At 45.8% G+C, this 23,443-nt stretch overlaps 1 protein-coding gene across 1 annotated transcript in view; it reads right to left on the bottom strand.

The window, feature by feature from the left end:
• The window catches only part of PGBD5 (piggyBac transposable element derived 5), a 519,549-nt gene that overhangs the window by 265,486 nt on the left and 230,620 nt on the right, over positions 1-23,443 (bottom strand). The window contains exon 3 of the mRNA XM_086927128.1: positions 12,578-12,712. Coding sequence (XP_086783254.1) covers positions 12,578-12,712 — 135 coding nt within the window. The remainder of the gene's footprint in view (positions 1-12,577; positions 12,713-23,443) is intronic.

Here is a 23,443-nt window from a genome sequence, read left to right as displayed (position 1 = left end):
AGTTTTATATTTCAATAAACGTTTTGCGAAACAATAATACACCTTCAACAATTCACTTTCGTGGGGCACAAGCCTGTACCAACCCACGACAGTACATAGACACAGACAACATACACAGAAGGGCTTACAAGGCAAGGTCAAAAAAGTCTCTGTAAAGTTTCAAAATTAAACAGAGAGATTCCAGTGGGTACCATTACATACTTTCGTGTAGTAAATCATTGTACTGGTATATGGTACACAAGGTCGACGACGTTTCGGACCCCCTTATTAAATGCTGGGGTCCATCATCAGGACAGAACAGTAGTTGCCTTATTAAAATTTGAGCCTCTTTAGCCTAAAGGGAGGAAGGGGAACACAAATTACAATAAGTTGGAGTTTAACCACACACATAGGGTTGGTGACATTGTGTGGTGGTTAATAAACATATTTACCAGGTCAAGTGATATTTACATTCTAGTGTAAGCAAGCACGTGACTGAATGTTATAAAACTACGTTCACAGTGACTAGGAGAGTGGCAATTACCCATTTGTGAAGGGTGAAGGATTCTCAATTTTTTGGATCAGGGGGTGGCTATGCAGTCAGATTAAAAACGGCGCATTGGTGCCTCAGGGTTGTGAGGTGAAGTTTTATAAACGGCGCAGTGCAACAATTCAATTGCAGGTAAGGTGAAAGGTGAAGTTCTCAGAAACGAGCGGCGCAGTGAGATAGTTCAGCTGAAAGTTAAGGTACATAGAGCTTACCAAAGGGCATAAGGTTAAAGAGCTCACAGGCGAGCTTGAGTTAAAAACAATGGGCCAGGACCGGTAATGAAGTTAGTCATCGGTATGACTTGGTGAATCTGAAAATTGGCAGCTGTTATAAAAGGAAAGGCCAACCTCGGTGCCGGTATTCATTGCAGGGTTTAGAGGCTTACCGGGATTACAAAGATAGTGTGTCAAGGTCCGGGGGCGGCGCGGGCAATTCACCGCAATACCGCTTGCACCTGTGAAATATTCAATAATTCAGAACAGGGGAGCGAAAGCAGGAATTTAAACAACGCATGTCCGGTAACGCCGGGTGGCGGCTTACCTTGCGGTCCGGAAGATTATACCAATCGTAACCTCAACCAAAACCAATTTACACCTAGGCCTTGGGGTCGCTTTAACAGAAGGAACACGGTTGTTGGTTTCACTGACTCATCCGCAGACTCCTCAGACAACTCCGACGCTGGGGAAGGCACGAGTGGTGGACCTCAACGGCACCAAAATAATTTTTTAGCCAGAGGCCAGCAAGAACCCCCCAAAAGAGGCCGCGTGAAGCAGCCAACACGATGGCAGAACCCCCCGGGAGAACGACAAACCCGGAACAGATTTTACCAATGGTAACAGAGGCTTCGAATACAGATCTTACGATCCCTCTGTTTAATCTGTCTGAACATATACTTTCTTCTAATGAAATTTCTGTCCTCAGTAAAGGTTTATCTTTTGTCCCCACTATCTACCCTGATTTCCTTGGTCTACAGTCTGAACTCATGACTTTTTTTCGCAAAATTCGGCTACGTGCCTACTTTGAACTTAATCCAAGTGATCCCAAACCTGTTATCACTCCATTCAGACCACCCTCCAAATTTTCCCCTATGGCGGGCATGATTCCTAAGGAAATCTTAACATTTGAGAAGGTGGTCCTTAAAGAAACCACTGATCTGGCGAAATCACACATCTTCATACCTTATAATATTTCCCTAGAAGAAAAGTCTGCAATCTCCGCACTTAAAAACAACCCCACCCTTATTATCAAGCCAGCAGACAAGGGTGGTGGAATTGTACTACAAAATATCGATAACTATAAAAGTGAGCTCTTACGCCAAGTATCAAACACTGATCACTACTGTAGACTCCCCACTAATCCCACGAAAGAAATCCAAGCCCTAATCAGATCCATCACTACTGAGGCTTTGGACAATGGATACCTGACAAAACATGAGTATGACTTTCTCAACACTCTCACCCCTAGGACGCCAGTTATCTACACTTTGCCCAAAATACATAAGAGTCTGGAACAACCTCCAGGCCGCCTGATCGTCTCGGGTTGTGGCTCTGTCTTGGAACCATTGGGCCACTATGTTAATTTTTTCTTTAAAGACTTTGTCCCAGCGACTAGGTGCTACATAAAAGATAGCACTCACATGATAAATCTTGTTGAGAACTATCCTTTTAATCATAACACTCAGACCCTGTGCACTCTCGATGTCGAATCGTTATATACAAACATTCCCCAGAGAGAGGCATTGCTTGTAATGGAAAGCATCCTTGATCAAAGAACCCGTCCACACAGAGTCCCCACTTTGTTCATAATTCAGCTTCTTGAAATCTGCCTTACTCAAAACTTTTTTACATATGACAATGAGTATTACCAACAGGTCCGTGGCACGTCCATGGGAGCTATTTTTGCTCCAACCCTGGCGATCCTGTACATGGATTGGCTGGAATGTAACACAATCCTTGTTGACAGCAATCCTTTCCACCAAGGCATTCTTACATGGAGACGTTATATAGACGATGTCTTCATGATATGGGGTAATAACACTGACACCTTTCCAGCCCTAGTACATTGGCTTAATAACAACTGCAGTGGCTTGACATTCACTCTTATTCATAGCAAAACATCCATCGCCTTCTTGGATCTAAACATCCAACACCAGGATGGACTATTATATACCTCGCTATACCGTAAGCCAACAGAGAGAAACACGCTTCTGAGCTACAATAGCTGCCACCCTAGGGCTCTGAAAGATAGCTTACCATACTCGCAGTTCCTCCGCCTGAGAAGGAATAACTTTTACAAAAAAGATTACTTTTCTGAAGCGAGCATTCTAGCCACTAAGTTACAACAAAGAGGCTACCCCCGCCGCCTCATAAAAAACTCTATGAAACGTGCTTGGTACTGCCCACGAGAGACCCTTCTGGTACAAAAACCCAAACCCGCCACAAACAAGTTGGTTTGTGTCACGACCTTCTCCAATATCTCCAATAAAATCACGAAAACAATCAAAAAAAACTGGCATATTCTTAACTCGGGGCAACTAAACTGGGAACGTCCCCTTTTTGCTTTCAAAAAAAGCAAAAACATCAAAGACCATCTTGTGAGGGCAGCCCTGCCATCCACCACCCCACCAAAAAGAACGCTAGATGACCATTGGGCCACAACACCTCTTAAGGGTCATGCCAAATGTGGAACGTGTGTGGTATGTGATCTTACTATTGAAGGCAAAGAATTTGTGTACAAGGAAACTAAAAATGTGTTAAGAACATTTACAAACTGCAACAGCTGTAATATTGTATATGCAATTTTCTGCCCCTGTGACCTCATCTATGTGGGACAAACAAAACAAAAAATCAAGTTACGTATCGCCCAACACCGGAGCAGGATACGCTGCAGGACTCCCAATGCCCCATTGGTGGAGCACTTCATTGACAAACAGCACTCTGAAAATGACATCCGCTGGACGGTGATTAATCAAGTAACATTGCCCCCGAGAGGCGGAGACCTCAATCTTCTGCTCAACAAGGAGGAGCTTAAATGGATCATAAGGACAGACAGTTTGAACTCTGGCCTTAACCAGCAAGAGGATTGGACTACTTTAATCTGATCCTACACTGATGGCCCTCTCTTTAAAGAACTGAAGTGAATGAACTTTATATTCCCTCTGTAAGGAGTCTTTTGAAGTGCCCTGGTTGAACTAATGTACTCTATGTAAATAATGTTTTTGCACAATTATTTTTTGCACAATTATTACTTGCTCACAACAGTCACATTTTTTCACTTCCCTTCTACTCCTTATTTACTCTTCTGTCTATGGCCTCACTTAAGATGGCCGCCCGCGGTTTGTCCGTCATTCATTTTCATGCCCCCCACCCAACCAATGGCCAACCTCTTTAAATTAACTCCGGTCACATGACACCTCCGACCAGGAAACCCGGTGCAGCCGACTAACCCGGTAAGACCAGTCGCGCAACTTCTCGCTCTGATGCCTTTTAATGTTCCCTGCCCAACTTGCCTAACCAGGCCATCACCCCTCCCTTCCCCGCAGGCCACCCCCTGGATCCAGGACCCAAGCGCGACTCGGCGCTCCCACTTTCTTCCGGACCGCAAGGTAAGCCGCCACCCGGCGTTACCGGACATGCGTTGTTTAAATTCCTGCTTTCGCTCCCCTGTTCTGAATTATTGAATATTTCACAGGTGCAAGCGGTATTGCGGTGAATTGCCCGCGCCGCCCCCGGACCTTGACACACTATCTTTGTAATCCCGGTAAGCCTCTAAACCCTGCAATGAATACCGGCACCGAGGTTGGCCTTTCCTTTTATAACAGCTGCCATTTTTCCCCCCCCAATTTTCAGATTCACCAAGTCATACCGATGACTAACTTCATTACCGGTCCTGGCCCATTGTTTTTAACTCAAGCTCGCCTGTGAGCTCTTTAACCTTATGCCCTTTGGTAAGCTCTATGTACCTTAACTTTCAGCTGAACTATCTCACTGCGCCGCTCGTTTCTGAGAACTTCACCTTTCACCTTACCTGCAATTGAATTGTTGCACTGCGCCGTTTATAAAACTTCACCTCACAACCCTGAGGCACCAATGCGCCGTTTTTAATCTGACTGCATAGCCACCCCCTGATCCAAAAAATTGAGAATCCTTCACCCTTCACAAATGGGTAATTGCCACTCTCCTAGTCACTGTGAACGTAGTTTTATAACATTCAGTCACGTGCTTGCTTACACTAGAATGTAAATATCACTTGACCTGGTAAATATGTTTATTAACCACCACACAATGTCACCAACCCTATGTGTGTGGTTAAACTCCAACTTATTGTAATTTGTGTTCCCCTTCCTCCCTTTAGGCTAAAGAGGCTCAAATTTTAATAAGGCAACTACTGTTCTGTCCTGATGATGGACCCCAGCATTTAATAAGGGGGTCCGAAACGTCGTCGACCTTGTGTACCATATACCAGTACAATGATTTACTACACGAAAGTATGTAATGGTACCCACTGGAATCTCTCTGTTTAATTTTGAAACTTTACAGAGACTTTTTTGACCTTGCCTTGTAAGCCCTTCTGTGTATGTTGTCTGTGTCTATGTACTGTCGTGGGTTGGTACAGGCTTGTGCCCCACGAAAGTGAATTGTTGAAGGTGTATTATTGTTTCACAAAACGTTTATTGAAATATAAAACTTGAAGACCTCTGTCCGGCTGGGCATGTCTTCTACAATATAGAACTGACTGGGTCTATATTTATGTTGGTTATTATTGTGTCTCCTTGCTAGGGACCACTGTTGTGTCTGTACGATAAGCTCCCCGAGGTCCCTCGCTGATACTCATTGGGGTCCCCTTGTTGTTTTAAATAGTTAATAATATCAGAGGAATAAATGGCAATATCGTCGGCATATGCCGTAATTTTCAGTGTCTGTTCGTTAGACTTGAAGGGGGCGATTCTAAGTTGTGCTTGAAGAGAATATAGAAATGGTTCAAGTGAGAGGGCAAATAATAAAGGTGATAGGGGGCAGCCTTGATGAGTGCCCCGAGAAGTCTTAAAATCTGTGGAAGTCTGTCCCCCGTAGCTAACATGGGCCAAGGGATTATCATATAATGCCTTTCTCCACTTTAAAAAGTGTCCACTAAACCCCATTTTGGTCATAACCTGCCAGAGATAATCCCACCCCACTCGATCAAAGGCCTTTTCGGCATCCAGCAGAATCATGCCAAGTGGGGTGGAATCAGTCTCAGCCACGTCAAACGCTGTTATGGCCATGTTAACATGGGTGGTAGTATCTCTCCCAGTGACAAATCCGTGTTGCTGCGGATTAACTATTTTGGGCATGTGAGGAGCTAACCTAGTAGCTAAAATTTTCGCTAATATTTTTGCGTCGGTGTTAATCAAAGAGATGGGTCTGTATGACCACCTCTCTTCCTTTGGTTTGCCCTTTTTGAGGAAAAAGATTATTTTAGCTCTATTCCATGACTTGGGGGCCCTCCCAGTCATCCCAATGGATTGTATGACCTGTAGTAATAAGGGTAATAGTTCCTCTAGACAGATTTTGTATATCTCTAGAGGGATGGTATCTTCCCCTGCGGCTTTTCCTATCGGTAAAGCGGCAATAGCTTGGCGTATATCTTGCCCTGTAATATTTTCAGACAGTGAATCTATTTCCGAGGAATTAAGTAAGGTTGTTAAGGTCTCATCTAAGTAATTCTGTATGGTAGTTTCGTTTGGGATAGATTCGGGGGTGTATAAAGTCCTATAAAAATCCACAAATTGTTCCAGTATATCATGTGGTTGATCATATATCTTATTATCAGAGCCTCGGATGTTTGTAATTATGGTACTAGCTCTGTCTTCAGCCACTTTGTACGCCAGGATTTTGCCAATTTTGTCCCCACCCTCATATTGCGCAATCTTAAATTTGTGTATATTAGCGATTTTTTTTTAATAAACTTTATTTTAGTTTCAGATTTTAATTGGCTTAGTTTAAGGCCTATCTCTACTACCGCTGGCGAGTTTAACCGTAGTGCTGTGGCTAGCTGTGCTTCCTGGGCAGCAATGCTGGAAATCAAGGATTCACTAAGTTTGCGACGCTCAGAGTTTTGTCTGAGCACGTATCCCTGCGTGAATCCTCGAATGCTTGCCTTACAGGTGTCCCAGACCATATTACATGTGGCAGAGTTCCAATTAATTTCAATAAATTCAATAAGATGATTTTTTAATTGTGAGATGTAAACAGAGTCTGATATTAGGTATCTAGGAAAAGAAAATGGTCTATGACGTGTGCGAGTATGTGGAGTATCAAAAGTCAACATTATAGGGTTGTGATCTGAAGAGATTCGAGGGCATACCTCCATTAGGCTAGTGTTCAATAATTTAACATTAGCTAGAGCCATGTCCAACCGAGAACAAAGTTTATGAGGTGCGGAGTAATATGTGTAGCCAGGAATGTGTGGATGTAAATATCGCCAAGCATCTTTAATGTTATGTGTGTGGCATAAGTCTAAAATTGATGCTCTAGTTTTACGCATCCGCTGAGAGCTCCTAGGCCTGGTAGTATCTAGTTGGTAGTCCATGATGCAGTTAAAGTCCCCCATTATGATGAGCTCCCCATCCCAATCTAAAAGTTTTATATTTAAATCATCAAAAACTCGGGGTTCATCTTGATTTGAACCATACACCACGCAAACAAAATCTTTATGATTTTCAATGTTCAGTTGGGTGATGACCCATCTACCGTCTTTATCATGAGCAGTTTGTAAGGTTTCTGCCCTGAACCGTTTATCTTTAAGAATTGCCACCCCTCTAATTGAAGCTCCAAAAGTGGAGCAGCAGACAATATCATAGCCTAATTGACAAAATAATTTTTTATCCTTGCCGGCTACGTGAGTTTCAGATAGCAGCATAAGGTGAGGATTATAGAGTCTCAACTCTTCCGACACAAGACGTCTTTTGTTTTTACTGTTAAGCCCCGCGACGTTCCAGGCAAGACACTTTATTTTATGCATTTAAAGAGAAAAAAAAACCCAGCATAATGGAACACCAAGTGGAAATTTGTCTTGAGACACACAAAAATATACATTAACTTTTATCTTCAGTAGCATGTCTCCCCCTCAAATTGTAAACACCTTTTTCTAGTTTTTTACCCCCCCACCCTGCGGAGAACAGAGAGCACACTCCCCCCACCCCCCTGTCACCCACCCACAACGGGAAGGGACCACCCTTCAGCTTCTGCTGCCGTTGAAGGGGCAGCATCTGCAGCAGACTGCCTGAGAGATCCCACCATCCCCAACTCTGAAGTGTTTTTTTTTCCTTTTTCCCCCCTTTTAAGTTTTTCTCCCCCCCCCCTCATTTTAGATAATGTCATTTAAGAATAGCTTTTCCTAAGGACCGGAAGAAAAAAAAAAAGAAAGCCCCTCACCAGCTGAGACTTATTTTCAATAACTATGGTGTCGACAAAAGTAAAAAGTCTAACAATATATATAATAGTTAAAGTCTAGCTTTTACTTAAGCCAGATAAAAATTGCTCAGCTTCTCTAGTATCATTAAAGAAGTGTGTGTGCCCGCCTTTGATGATTTTTAGACATGCAGGCTCCTGGAGAAAAACGCCCCCCCCATAGATTTAATTGGGTCGATCAGTTTGCGTAGTTCCCAGCGTCTGTCCATAGTGGGTTTACTAAGATCTGATCGAACAAACAATGTCAAATTCTCTATAGTTATAGGGGCATTAGGTCGTGCTTTCTGCCAAACAGCCTGTCTCAATAGAAAATTACCAAAATAAATAAGAAAGGGACGTGGAAATTTACTCTCTTTGTTCTTTTGAATTAAGGGTAAGCAGTGTGCCCGCTGGATTTGAGATTCCCAGTCCAGTCTGCTAAGTCTGGAAAGGCTTTCTGAAGTAGACTGACAAGAAAGGCCCTAGGATCTGAGCCTTCTGATCCTTCCGGTACCCCAAAAAGTCTCAGGTTAGATCTTCTCTGTCGATTTTCCAAATCTTCAACTTTCAATTGAAGGGTCGTTATCTGAGTGTCGTGTTGGCTTACTGCTATATTCATATGAGACGCCACTTCCTCTACACCTACTACTCGGTGCTGCAGTTCTTCGATGCCCTGCGATACCCCGCTAAAGTTAGAGGTCAGTTCTAATAAGGAGGTCTGCAGTTTGTTGTTATCCTCCCGTAGTTGTAAGTAGTGTTCTTGTGCTTCTTTACGTTGATTGGTTAATATTTGAAGTATAGTATCCAATTGGGAGGAGTTTGGCTCTTGTTTACCATCCTCTTCTTCTGGATCTCGAGGTGGAGCACTTTTGTCAGTCGTTCCATCTATGGCTAGTGTCTTTGAATTATTAGGTCCCGGCGAACCACATATTGGTGGAGTTACTGATTTGGGTTGTAGCAGAGACAAAGGTGTTGTGTCTTGCTCGGGTACTGCGTTTGATGTTGCATTAAAGGATTCACATGAAGCATTGTTCTCCGGGGAAGCGGGGCAGTTTAGGAGGCCCGAGATAGGGTCAGGATCCGTAGGGCTTGTCCCGGATAATCTTAATGTCATACTCTTTACGAGCCCCTTTGCCTCTATCCATTTCCTAAGAGGGCTTTTATCAATAAGGATTTTCTTGGTGGCCGAGGTATTGTTTGTAATCAATCGATTTAGAGTGGTGTTAGCTTTGCCCCCTCTTTTAATCTCGGACTTGATTTTCGGTTTGCGCTTTCTAGTCGCCAGGGATCTCGTTGAAGTTTCAGACGGATCAACCGTCTCTTCTTCCGTCTCTGCTTCATATTCATCCTGGGAGTCCAGGTCTCCATTAACCTCTTCCAGCTCCTCAGAAGCATGACAGGCCTCTTTATTTGATAGCCCAGTGCCGTTAGTTACTGTGCCCTCAATTGGAGCCGTATTGCTTGTTTCTTTGTTTGCCATTGGCGTTTCTGTTGTGTGCCCCGATACACTGACGATTATCAACTCGTTTGAGTCTCCGCTAGTAACTGAATTTAAGTCGCCATCATTCATTAAACTCTCTTCTGTTATAATTGCTACTTCTGTAGCTGGTTCTATAAATAGTGATAGGTTAGAGTTTAAGTTTGAATTTGTATGAGGCTGTGTCTGAATTGGGTTTGAAACTTTGTTATCGGCTTGGGGTTTTGCTACAGTTCCTGTGGCTTCAGCTATGCCTGCTGAAGATACAGTAGCTAAGCTTGCTGGGAGAGTTAGACAGTCAGTTTCATCACCTCCCTCATCTCCCTCGCCTCCAGCTAGAGTTCCAGTTAAACCACAGGGTTTTACTTTTAGTTTAGCAGTATTTTTAGCAGTTTTCTTGGATGAAGTACTAGAAACAGTCAGCGTTGGGGGGCGTAATAGTGGCTTACCGATGGTTGCTGCAGTTCCAGTGTCCTTATGCGCACCTTTCGCTCCAAGCGCTGCTGCTGCAGATGGGCTGTTCCTGGCACCATCCACCGCCCCTGAGGTCTCCGAAGCTGAAGCTGAAGAGATCGCAGTGTCAGGAAGCAGCGCTTCTGTATCCCTTGCACCTGACGAGGAGGGGGGGGGGGGGGGGGGGGGGTGCTGAAGCTGTCACCACCGCCGTAGTCATTGCGCCCGTCGAGGAAAGGGAGGCAGCAACAACGGTAGTCTTCGTATTTCGGGTGGTGCGAGGTGGATTCTTAGGAGACATTTTGAGTATCCATCGTGCACGGGCCGTGGCCTGAAGACCAAACCAGCCAAGCTCCGAGTTAGTGAGCAGGCTACGGAACGCTTGCCCAATTGATTACCTAGCAGTCCGTGAGAAGTCCAAAAGCCAGAGCATCTGTGAGCGTCGATAAGCGCCGATGTACTTGATTTAAATGTTTGAGTGTCTCCTTATTCTTCCTTATTCTTGTGGTTCGGGGGTTACGGGGGAAACACCAGCATCAATGCATTTATCCCCGATTTCACTTCAGAGGGGATGAGGAGCTCCCGGTCAGCCGCTGCTCGTCCGCGTCCTCACTCTGCCATCTTGGACCGCCTCTTGAATCCTTGCATACCATCAGTGTCTTTCCATAGCCCTTCCCTGTGATGACCTGGTCTTATTTATCGTGGCATGGAAGAAACAGGCCAGACGATCAAAGAATTCCCAATGGAGGGTACTGCATATGTTCTGTATAGACAAATCCGTGGTCGCAAGGGTTACCATCGCTAGATGCTTGTGCTATCCTACCTGACCTTATTGCTGATTACAGTCGCTACTGCTACTGCATGACTATTTTTACTTTTTGTAAACCTCTCTTTATGGGAAGTTGAGCAAATATTGATTGATTGAATTTGAGCTTCACGCTCTAACTCTCACTCTTGTCTCGAATTTGAACTCTTTATGGGTTCCTGATAACTCCCTTTTCGCCTCATTCTTTAGAAAAGGGATTCTTTCCTTTATGCAACGCACATTATTGCATTATTTGATATGACTTGTTCTAACCATATTTTTTACTGTCAATTCTATAATCTGATTGATACATTTTGAACTAACTGAATAAAAGAGAAGAAATTACTAAACTTTTTTTAATGATAATAAAACCCTTAATACTAATCAAATTCTCATTATTGACTTAACTTAGAAATTTAGTGTAGTGATTAAATGTTGTCCTGATTTATAGCTTCTGGTCTCTTCATATACAGCGGCAAAGTTCTGTAGCAGGCGAGTGAAGCCCACCTAGAGAGAGGGAACACAGGGAACAACCCTATTGGTGTAAGACAGAAACGTTAAACCGTTTTTATTTCATTTGAATCCTGTGCTAGCAAGCTCACAGGACCAGACTGTCGACACAGAAAAGTTGAAACATTTCCTAACATATTGGCTGGATACTGTTTGTTGTTAACCTCATTGAGAGACCTTTAATACCTTCTTCCAGCTCATACTCTTCCAATGCAAAAACAATTGATGAACGTGGTTTGTTTGTGTACACTGAGGATGTGGCCTGGCTGATTCAACTGTAATGTCCTTTTGTTGTATTGTCTGGACCGCTTTGCTTATGGCAGGACCCATTCTCTAGTGGCACATTAAGCAACGCAAAGATGGGCGAGAACGTATCCTAATGTAATTAACACTAGCTGAGAGTAATTGGAAGAATGTAATCCACCATTTTTTGCTTTTCTCAGTGAATGTCCCACGCGAGACAGGAAGATAAAATTTGGGTCCATGCGTGGCTAGGCCTTAGGCATCACTCTGAAACATACTAATGACACTCAACAAGCCCAAAACATGTCTAGGTTTGTTTGTGTTCCATATACACAGGATGTGGCCTAGAAGGTCAGGAATCGCGATCCCTTTTGTGGCAGAATCAAGAGTATTTCCTTAGGGATGGTCCCAGTGCTTAATCTGTGCTGGTGTTGGCCGGTCCTTGATACAGCACTTACTTCGTTACACAATCTCATATTATTGACAGTCTACTACAAGATGACGCTGTCAGTCTATTTTTTAAAAGAGCACACATGTGCAAAGTATTATACAATTCGATATGTAATTAAGTATAATAATAATAATATCAACTTACCCAGACCATTATTGTAACTTTGGGCAACCTGCTACAGTCCAAATTATCACATTTACAGGAGTGTAATAGTTAGTAGGTTGTGTTCATACTGGTATTTGGCAGCACTGACAGGACTCTAGGTGGTGCAAGCTGCAAGGGATCCCTGAGAAATATCTCAGACCCTGGAACTTTTTTTATATAATTAAGCACTGGCTATTCCCAATCTGTAAGGGCGCTGAACGCAGAAGAGTAGTGAACTAAAATGTGGTCAGAGTAATTACAACCAGCAGGTAACATGCCCCATGCCCATTCTCAGAAGATTTTCGGACATGTTCAATCACATTTTGTGGCTAAAGTTAGTGATTCGTGGTGATTCACACCGAGGAGCAAAGTCGCACGCAGCAAAATAGAACCCCAGAACAGACAACTTTTATAGCAGGACTGACAGCACACATGCAGTTGGGCAGTTCCACCACGAGAGGCCGCACTCTCAAGGGCTCATTACTGTATCTTGCAGGAGGCGCCAGTCTTTTTGCATCACATCACTGCTACATACCTGGCATATGAACCCGGTGGAAGAGCACTGCCTGACCCACAGACTGAATTTCCGCTTTTTCCTTTTGCGTAATTCCCGTTCTGTGCAGGTAGCAATGAAGACGGGGTCTTCGTCGATCAGGGGTTCGTGTAGCACCTGCAATGCAGAGAAACCCAGGGGAAAATATTAGCATTCAATCTAACTCTGATGCGAGGGGAAAGATAAAAGGCAGAGATTATTATACAGATGCACGCATTTTATTTTGTATAGACGACAATTGTGAAAGGAAACAGGTGGGGACAGACTAGCAGATGCTTGTGCGATAAAAGGCATGAATAGAGATCACAGAAATAGATCAAATAGAAAGAGCGAGTGGCGGGTTCTATACAGCGTGAGTGACAACTATCGACTAGTTTAACCGTCCAATCAATACACACCGCGAGGAGGCGCGAGAACAGCCACCTCTCTCAAAGGCTCGTTTCCAAGGACCTCCCGGAAGTGGCCTTGTGCCTAGTCAGTCTTGCATGAAATGGAAGACGTCTCCGAATCACAACCCAGTTATTTATTTATGCGAGTTTTTATAGCGCGAACTTTACCCGAAGGAGTCAGAGCACTTCACAATAGGAACAACAGTAATGATACATGAGGAGAAAATTACAAGTGAAAAAATTACAAAAGCAAACGTTAAGTTAATTGAATCAAAAGTGACAATAATGAGCAACCAAAATACATGAGGTAGCAATCGGTACATTACAGGAGGAAAAAGTTATGTGTGCAGGTTACAAAAGCGTACAAAGTACAAGTGGAGGTATAATTCTGCAATAAATGGCAGACACTCCAGCACAAGAACAAATGTTACTTAGGCAATGGTGGGACTTGTGCAAGTATCTAAAGCAAACAAACCGCCTCCAGGAGAGAAGCAGGCTGTGCAGTGAACAATGCTTACCTATCACGAAGATTTGGGCCCTCATTTAGAATTTTCCGTGATTTTTAGAAAATCATTTTAGATGTGCAGTAAGTGAGGGTTCCCAGCATAAAACATGCTATTAACGACAGGAAAAAAAGCTACTACATCATCAAGAGGCATGGTAATACTTCACTGCATGGGAAATCCATGCCGGTTAACATAAGCAAAAAGCTGTTGTTAACTTGACTTCCTAACAAACAGAACAAGCCTTAGCAATGCCAATAGGTCTCGCCTCTGGGATCTACTGGCTTTGCCAATGTGTTTTATCCATGCAACAGCATCCCCGATGCTGTACAACATGGCAAAATAAGAAATAATAATGCTGAGACGTGGTCGCTTTCTTTTCTTTTTGTTTGCTGATCCAAGTTGGATTGACAAATAAAAAGAAAAATGTGCACTCAAGCATTTTTTAAATCGCGATGGGGAGAGCAAAACTGTGGGCGTGGTTGGAGGTGAATAACATGGAGGGCATGGATGGGACATGTAACGTGGCGGGGGACGGAAACAACACAATGGGTAAGGATGAGGAGGAGAAGCAACGGGCAAGAGAAGAGGGTGCAGGTGGGGTAAGCCACATGGAGTGTGTGGGTGAGGCGCAGTGGCTGAAGTGGGGAAAAAAGTAGGTGAACTGTGGGGGGAGATTCAGAGGACGGGAATAACCCGAGGATCGGGTCAGTGGGCGGAGTCAGAGGTGAGGCTAGAAAGAGCAAAACATCCCAATTTTTTGTATTTGTTTGGAATGTTACTGACCAGATATAGCTTATTACGTTAATCAATTTAACCAATGAATACACGTTTATTTAAGGTGTAATATGAGTTCTTGACATTAAAATACATTCACAAAGTGGGATACGTTTCCAATCACAGAATGTCCCAAATAGGCTCAAAATTTAGAACTGCTAAAATATTTGTATTGACCTCGCCTGCTTGCCGGTATCTTTAAGTGCGCTGCATTGTCTGGTATCTTTAAGTGCGCTGCATTGTCTGTTTGTGCCATATTTCGACCTGTGCATTTTTTAGAACAGCTAATTAAGTATATTAACTGCACCTCGCTTGCTTGCACCATTGTTGTTTTGACAGACTTTACTGCGCGATACCCCCCGGCGCCCTGCTCGACTCCCCCCTCCATTTTGGACCTGTTGTTGTTGTGCTCCGTGTTGACCTGAGCCCGCCCCGCCTCCCAGCTGAGCCGCCCTCGCCCCTCCCCCTTCCCACCATCCATATATGACAGCAGCCCAAGCGCGCAGCGTCCACGCGCAGCGACCGCGCCCCAGCCGCGCCAAAGGTGCGCCAAAGGTAAGCCCGTCTACTCCCGTCCGCGCCAAGCCCGCGCCCAGCGCCAGACCCCCTGCCCCTCGCGCTGCCCAGCCCTCCCGCATTACCTACGATGCCGCCACCCTCCTAGCCCTTAACCCCGGTCGCGCCCCCAACTGCGTCCAAGCCGCTCCTGGACACACCCATGGACCTTTCTCTTGCTACTCCTGCAAATTCATCGGCACCGACAACATCTCCGCTACAACCACACCACAGATTCCCGACCCCAACCACCTACAATGCATCCTTCTCAACACTCGATCGGTCCACAGACACGCCATTGACCTATGGAATCTACTAGACACCATCTCTCCAGACGTCGCCTTCCTAACAGAAACATGGATGAACGCTTCCTCCGCCCCAGACATCACCATTGCCATCCCTGAAGACTATAAGATCACACGCAAGGACCGTACCGGCCACACAGGAGGAGGAATCGCTATCGTCCATAAAAAATCAATCCACATCTCAACCAGCTCTGACGTCAACCTCGCCAACTCTGAACACCTTCACTTCCAGATCCACATTGACCCCAAGACCACACTCAGAGGCACCCTCCTTTACAGGCCACCAGGACCCCGCGCAAAATTCAGTGAAGACATCACGGACTTCATCACTCCACACGCGCTCCCCTCCAAAGATTACATCCTTCTGGGAGACCTCAACTTTCACCTTGAAAAGAACAACGACCGCAACACCACCACCCTCTTGGACAACCTCGCCAACCTCGGACTTAAACAACTGGTCACTTCCCCCACCCACATCACAGGTCACACTCTCGACCCCATCTTCACCTCCAGCAATCATGTCTCCTTCAGCCACACTACGGATCTCCTCTGGACTGACCACAGCTGCGTTCACTTCACCTACAACAAGCCGAAACCCACCAACCACCTCCAACCAACTCTGCAAAGAAACTGGAACAAAATCACCATCGACCAGATCTCCTCATCGCTCCTCCTAAACACCCCAGCCCACTCTTCTAACCCAGACCAAGCCGCCGCCAACTTCACCCTATGGTTATCCAACACCGCCGACATCCTAGCACCACTGAAAAAACGTCAACGCAAACCTAGCAGCAAGAAGGCCTCATGGTTCAACGATGATCTTAAGAAGTCCAAGAAACTCTGCCGCTCCCTTGAAAAGGCCTGGAAAAAAGACCCATCCACTAGCACCAAGGATGCCTTCAAAAACGCCACCCGCACACACCACCAACTAATCCGAAAGGCCAAGAAAACAGCTTTCAAGGATCGACTAGACAACAACGCCCACAACAGCAAGGAACTTTTCAACATCGTCAAGGAATTCACCAACCCCTCGGCCAACTCCAACGACATCACCCCTTCTCAAGCCCTCTGCGACTCCCTGGCTTTATTCTTCCACAACAAAATTGCAGACATCCACAACAGCTTCGACAACCAACCCGGAGACCAACCCACCCAACCATTTGCTGAACATTCTCCCCCCTTGAACGCTCTTAACGACTGGAACCCAATCTCCACTGAGGACACCATCCGCCTGATGAACTCTATCCACTCAGGATCCCCCACAGACCCATGTCCTCACCACATCTTCAACAAAGCAGACTCCGTCATAGCACCGCATCTCCGAGACGTCATCAACTGCTCCTTCAACTCCGCCACCTTCCCAGAAAGCTGGAAACACGCTGAACTCACCGCCCTTCTGAAAAAACCCACAGCGGACCCCACCGAACTCAAAAATTACCGCCCCATATCGCTTCTTCCATTCCCAGCCAAAGTCATCGAGAAAGCTGTCAACAACCAACTCGCCGCCTTCCTCGAAGCCAACAAATCCCTCGACTCCTCACAATCTGGATTCCGAGCAAAACACAGCACTGAGACCGCCCTCATCGCAGCAACAGACGACATTCGAACTCTACTGGACAATGGAGACACAGTCGCCCTCATCCTCCTCGACCTCTCTGCAGCCTTTGACACAGTCTGTCATAGCACCCTTCTACAGCGCCTCAGAAACATCGGAATACAAGGAAAAGCACTCGAATGGATCACCTCGTTCCTCACCGGAAGAACCCAGAGAGTCCGCCTTCCACCATTCAAATTCGAAGCCACTGAAGTCATCTGTGGCGTACCACAAGGATCCTCACTCAGTCCCACCCTCTTCAACGTATACATGAGCCCCCTTGCGGCCATCGCTCGCCAACACAACCTCAACATCATCTCCTACGCAGATGACACTCAACTGATCCTTTCTCTCACCAATGACCCCAGCACTGCCAAAACAAACCTACACGAAGGAATGAAAGAAGTTGCCGAATGGATGAAACAAAGCCGTCTGAAACTGAACTCAGATAAAACAGAAGTCCTCATCTTAGGTACATCCCCCTCTGCATGGGACGACTCTTGGTGGCCGGAAGCCCTTGGAAAAGCACCCATCCCGACAGACCACGCACGGAACCTAGGCGTTATCCTGGACTCTTCACTCTCAATGAACAGACAAGTCAACGCCGTATCCTCATCCTGCTTCAACATTCTTCGCATGCTCAAAAAAACATTTCGCTGGATCCCCACCGAAACCAGAAAAACAGTCACCCATGCTCTGGTCACGAGCCGACTGGACTACGGAAACACCCTCTACGCAGGTACTACCGCTAAACTCCAGAAGAAACTCCAACGAATCCAAAACGCCTCAGCCAGGATCATATTAGACATCCCACGTAACGAACACATCTCTGGCCACCTGAAAGACCTCCACTGGCTACCCATCAATAAGAGGATCACTTTCCGACTGCTAACCCACGCACACAAATCACTCTACGACATCGGCCCAGAATGCCTCAACTCACGACTGTCCTTCTACTGAGGTTCCGTGACAATTGAAAGTGGTGTTTTCGACTCACACGAATATGGTCGAGTCTAGTATCTATGAACCGCAAATGACGAGTTTAGCAAGTGTGCGCAGTTTCGCTGTGCTAACTTAAACCGTTCGTTTGTTATGTGGGTTTGTCATCTGTACCCACGGGTTCCATCTTAGATACGGCATCCATTTTGTCTCTTGCCCTCAAGTAGCCAGCGAACGGACGCTGTCCGCTTCGCGACCCTGGGACTCCCAAGATATTTGCGGAAGACACATGTTCTTTGAAAGTGTCTTTATGACGAGGAGGATGCTATTGTAAGGCAGATGGCGCCGCTCGAGGCTCATCTTGCCGCACGGGCTTATTGTCTCAGCCGTGCATCTCATTAGGCACGTCCCTTTGATGCCTGTATCTCGTGCTTCTCGACACTCCCCTTTTACACCCTTTCCGATCTCCCCACTGTCTCCGTCTTCCTCTGCACCTGTCTTCGTTCCTGTTTCGATCTACTTTACTGCTGATTGGAATTTGCTAATGGTGGGAAGATGGGTTTTTACAGTTGGGAACCGCCAAATGTTTTCGCACTTATGTTCCGGATCTTGTGTGTTTCAAAGTGATCTAAGCGACCCCTCTGAGAGCGACTTGTGGGAACCAGGTTGTAAACTATTGTGTATCATGTTATCCTATGGGTAGAAACTGTATAAAAGGAGCGATCCACAAATACAATTTGAAGCAGTCTCCCCGAACTACACTCGATGTACTTCCTGTGACTTCTGTGTTCCCTGCAGTAAATAAACCTTGACTCTTTGACGCCGAAGGAAGTGTCCCGTGTCTCTGTGATTTGTACGCCGGAGCAGGTTACCCACGAAGGTTTCAGGTGTTGTGCCCTGGCACCGCTGGGTCCAAAGAACCCAGTCCTTCAGTTGGCGCCCAACGTGGGGCTGCATCAGTGGTACCGGTCCAAGCCTGACGATCGTGAGGAACTTCGTGTGAAATCTCCGAGGGAAGGTGCACCCCGCTTCATCGATCCTGTTGTCGAAATAAGTGGCCCGAAGACTTTTCCCGCGAAGATTCCCGCCTCCTAACGGCTGCGACGGACTGCTACCCTGACTGTAGACCTGTTTTGGCGCCTGGCGTAGACCTTGGTATAGCGAGACGATTGACGGGCCTTCCTGAGGACGCCATTGATCTTTGAGTTAAGTATTTGTGGGTCGCTCCCAGAGTTCTTTGTTGTAAACACTTTAGCGAGTGTTTTTGTTGTAGACACTTTAGCGGGTGTCTTTGTTGTACACGCTGTGTGAGTGTTTTTGTCGGTGACACTTTGCTAGCGTACTTTGTTGTTGTTGTATTTGTTTGACGACTGCAGCCGCCAAAGACCGAGGGTTTAGTTCTTTGCTGGGACTTGGTAAATCCCGAAATCCCGTAACCCTTGAAGTTTGTGAAACTCGGCTAGTGTGCAAGATGCCTGGTCGCAGTACTTTGTTCAGTTGCTTTAGACCTTGTGGTGCGGATTCCCTGCTGGAGGACTCGTGTCCGATACCTCCGGTTGGAACTCCTACATATGACTTATATAGCAAACATGGGCTAGGCCCGATTGCTTTTAACGATTATTGGATCAAATATACAAAGAAAGACGGCGATCTTCGTTGGCCACCTCACGGTAGCTTCGAAGCGTCGATCTTAGATAATTTGGAAATAAAGTTGTTCGAACGTAAATCTAGGCCGGCCATGTTTGATGCCTTTCGGTTCTGGCGCAAAGAAGCCCGACAGAAAGAGATCAGACAAAATAAACGTAGTCAGCGAGATACTGTTGCTACTATAGTAAAGAAAGCTGAGCAGTTTCAGCGTGATAAGGAGGATAAGGATAAGGAAGTGTTTGAGAGATTACAGCGTATGTCCATAGACAAATGCTATCCTGTTTTGTCTACGGAGTCGGATAAGAAGGAAGAGGCAGTTGAGGATTCTTTAATGTCCTATCTTATGAAGTCGCCACCTCCGTACGTACAGGGTACCGCAGCTCCTGTGGTCCCTGCCGTACCTGTTCCACCAGTTCCTCAACCTGCACCCGCTCTTCCGACTGTTCCTGCTCCTGTGCCTGTTTCTATTCCTACTGCTCCTCCGCTTCCACATACTCCTGTTCCCGCTACTGCTCACGCTACTGCTCCTGTGTTGTTAACCCCTGTTGCTGCTAACGTTTCTACTCCTTCTCTTGTTAGTCCTGTGTCTTACTCCTGTCCCTCTACTCGTAATCGTGATTCTCCCCTTGCGACAAACTTCTTTCAGTCGCTCGGACCTGTTTTTGGGTCTGCAGGTTCTGATGGTCCACAGAGACGTAGCCAGCTTCCTGGTAATAGAGAACGTGTTGCGCTATACAATATGGCGATGGGTTGGATGATAAACCCTGTTAGAAATCCACCTCGTGTTGTCCTCGAAACGTTTGATCAATTCAACATACCTACTCAGAGATATGTGTTTGATGAAATGTGCAAGTTCTTACATGATCAGATAGCGGCTGTTGCGCCTGACGAGGTGCTGACCGCCCTGTCTAATCTTCGGCTTCAGTTCGCAACTGGACTGATAGTCGATACTAATGTCCGACGTGCTATTGAACGGTTGCTATCTCTTCGTCCTGCTCCTATTCCTCATGCATTGTTCGTTGAGGACATTGAACAACGAGATGGGTCTGGCCAATATCCTATGCGAGAAGTTCCGCCAGTTTGGGTACCTGCTGATAATACTAATGCTAATGCTCCAATACCAGCACATTTCCAGAGAGTGTGGATACACCTCCCTTGGAAACGATCGGAAGTGCTTCAGGTGAAACAAACTTTGCCTGATCTTCGCAAAAATCCTGCGGGGTATTACAAAGAATTATCGCAGCTCGTAGACGCTACGATAATGAATCTGGCCGATATCGACATGTTGTTTGGCAATGTCGTACCGCAACCGGTATGGGCCAAGATTCGTCACCAAGATCACGCGAATGAATTAGGTGGTGATTGGGCTGCCATTACAGCGGCAGACGCTGGACAAGTGGCTGCTACTAAACCCGATCAGTTGATTGAACTTCTTCCCCAGCGAATCATTACGTTAATGAAAACGCTTATGCCAGCTATGAGGGTAAATTGGGACAAGTTGTCAGCCTGTAAGCAGAAGAAAGATGAGAGTGTTTCAGACTTCTTTACGAGGTTCGAGGAAACATTCGTCGATCATAGTGGGCAGGATATGGGTACTGAGGGTGGACAGAGGTTGTTTGTGGATAAATTTGTATCGAACTTATTGCCCGACTTGTGCAATAAATTGAAGAATTCAGAAAGTGCGTGGGCCGTTTCTACCTCAGCTCAGATTCTGGCTACGGCACAATATTACGAAAATAGAGAAAAAGAGGAAAATGACCGTGCCGATAAAAAGACGAAAGAGCTGAAAACTAAAGTGTTGTTACAACAAGCATATCCGCCGCGTTCTAATCAGAATGCGCCTCAGCAGAATAGATCGCAGTCGCAATCAAATCGATCGCAGCCGCGTAATGATTCATCTTTTCAGAGATCTTCGTTGGGGTACAACCAATGTGCTTATTGTAGACAGGAGGGACACATTAAATTCAATTGTCCTGCTTTAAATGACCGTAGTGGTGGTAATTCGTCTAGAGGAGGTCGTGGTGGTTCACAGAACGCATCACGTGGTAGAGGTCGTGGTGCTCAGAACGACTGTTCTGATAACTCGTCAAATTCTAATAATTGTTTCGACCAACGTGGATCATCGCAAGGACGATCTGCGCAGTACAATGTAGACGATTATTACGTCGATCAGGGAACTGACGATAGTAATTACTAGGACAGCCAAAGACAAGGAGAGGGAGTGGTATCAGTTCCGGTTGATCAGAGAGGGCCTTACGTCGCAGTTGCTACATCGGGCGTCGTTGAGCCTTTTCTGTTGGACACTGGTGCAGCGAAAAGTTCTATCATGCATTCGAAACTCCCTGGCGCACCTTTGTCTGGCTTAACAAATGTATCTGTTGGATTCTCTGGCGCCCCCGTTAGCAATCCAGTTTCGCGCCCTTTGCCCCTTAAAATTGGGCCACGTGAGCTCGAAGCTCCGTTGATTTTAACCACTGGTTGCGGTGAAAATCTTTTGGGTCTGGATTTGCTTAAACGTTTGTATGCGACTTTGTATTGTTCTCCTGCGGGTGTAAAGCTTACGTTCGGAGAGAAAGTAGTCTCTCCCATGTATTTGTCCCTCGATAAGCTTCCACCGGAATTGAGTTCTCTTCCTGCATCTTTGTGGGCGACGGGTCCAAACGACGTGGGCCTACTTGATATCTCCCCTTATGTTGTTCAGTTGAAATCGAATGTGCGATTGCCACGTATTCCCCAATATCGTATCTCCTTGGATGGTGAACGAGCTTTGTTAGCGATCATCTATGATTTGATCGAGAAAGATGTCATTGAAGAAACTCGGGGAAACGTGTGCAATAGTCCTGTACTGCCCATTCTTAAACGTACTGATCCTACCAAACCGCCTGTTTATCGTTTTGTTATTGATTTACGGGAGGTGAATAAAATTGTGGTTCCTCAATTCCCTGTTGTGCCTGACATTACGGCGCTACTGACTCTGATTCCAGCTACGGCTTCATGGTTTTCGGTGATTGATTTGAAAAATGCGTTTTTCAGCATCCCGATTGCCGAAGAGAGCAGGGACCTTTTCGGTTTCTCTCTTGGTGGACGTAGCTTCCGGTTCAAACGCGCTCCTCAGGGCTACTGTGAAAGTCCATCGATTTACAGTCAAGCTTTGAAGGGTCAACTAGATGCGTTTAGGTTGCCGGTTGGTGCGGCTTTAATCCAATACGTCGACGACTTATTGGTGGCTGCTGATACTCAGGACATTTGCAAAATTGCTACAGTGTCGTTGCTGCAACATCTCTGTGAGTTAAATCACAAGGTGTCACCTTCTAAACTCCAATATTGTTGTCAAGAAGTAACCTATCTAGGTCACTTATTGTCAAAGGAGGGAAGGAGATTGACCCCAGAGAGAATTGCAGCGATTGCGCGCATGGCTGTGCCACAAACCCAAAGAGATGTGCGTGCCTTTCTAGGTATCACATCGTACTGCAGGCAGTGGATTCCTAATTTTTCATTGCTAGCGAAACCATTGGTGGCTCTTACGTGCAAGGATGTTTCGACTCCTTTACCATGGACGGAAGAATGTCAGAAACGTTTTTCTGAATTACGTGATTCATTGTGTTCGGCCCCTGTGTTAGGTACCCCTGATTACAGCAAGCCGTTCACGTTATATGTTCACGAGAGGGAAGGTTGTGCTTTAAGCGTCTTAACGCAACCTTTTGGTGGTAAGCAACGTCCATGTGCATATTTTTCCTCGACCTTAGACCCAGTAGCTAGAGCATTGCCGAGTTGTTTGAGAGCAACTGCGGCAGCTGCGGTCTCCATCCGACAATCATCAGGATTGGTCATGGATAATATGCTTACGGTGATGGTTCCGCATGCAGTCGATACTCTTTTGAACCGTACGAAAACTCAGCACTTGACGAGTGCGAGGTTATCTGGGTACGAATTGACGCTCTTGGCAAGCCACATTCAGATAAAACGTTGTAATGTCCTAAATCCGGCAACTTTGTTACCAATTAGTGCAGAGTCAGATGCAGTAACAGAACATGACTGTTACTTGCGTACAGAGGAGGAAACAAAAGGTCGTGTGGACCTTAAAAACACCCCATTGGAAGACCCGGATGGCACCCTGTATGTGGATGGGTCATGTTTTA

The sequence above is a fragment of the Lissotriton vulgaris genome, chromosome 6 (genome assembly GCF_964263255.1).
Source record: "Lissotriton vulgaris chromosome 6, aLisVul1.2, whole genome shotgun sequence".
NCBI classification, from domain to species: Eukaryota; Metazoa; Chordata; class Amphibia; order Caudata; family Salamandridae; genus Lissotriton; species Lissotriton vulgaris.
Note: the sequence above shows the minus strand (reverse complement) of the source record. Positions and strands in the feature narration are given on the sequence as shown.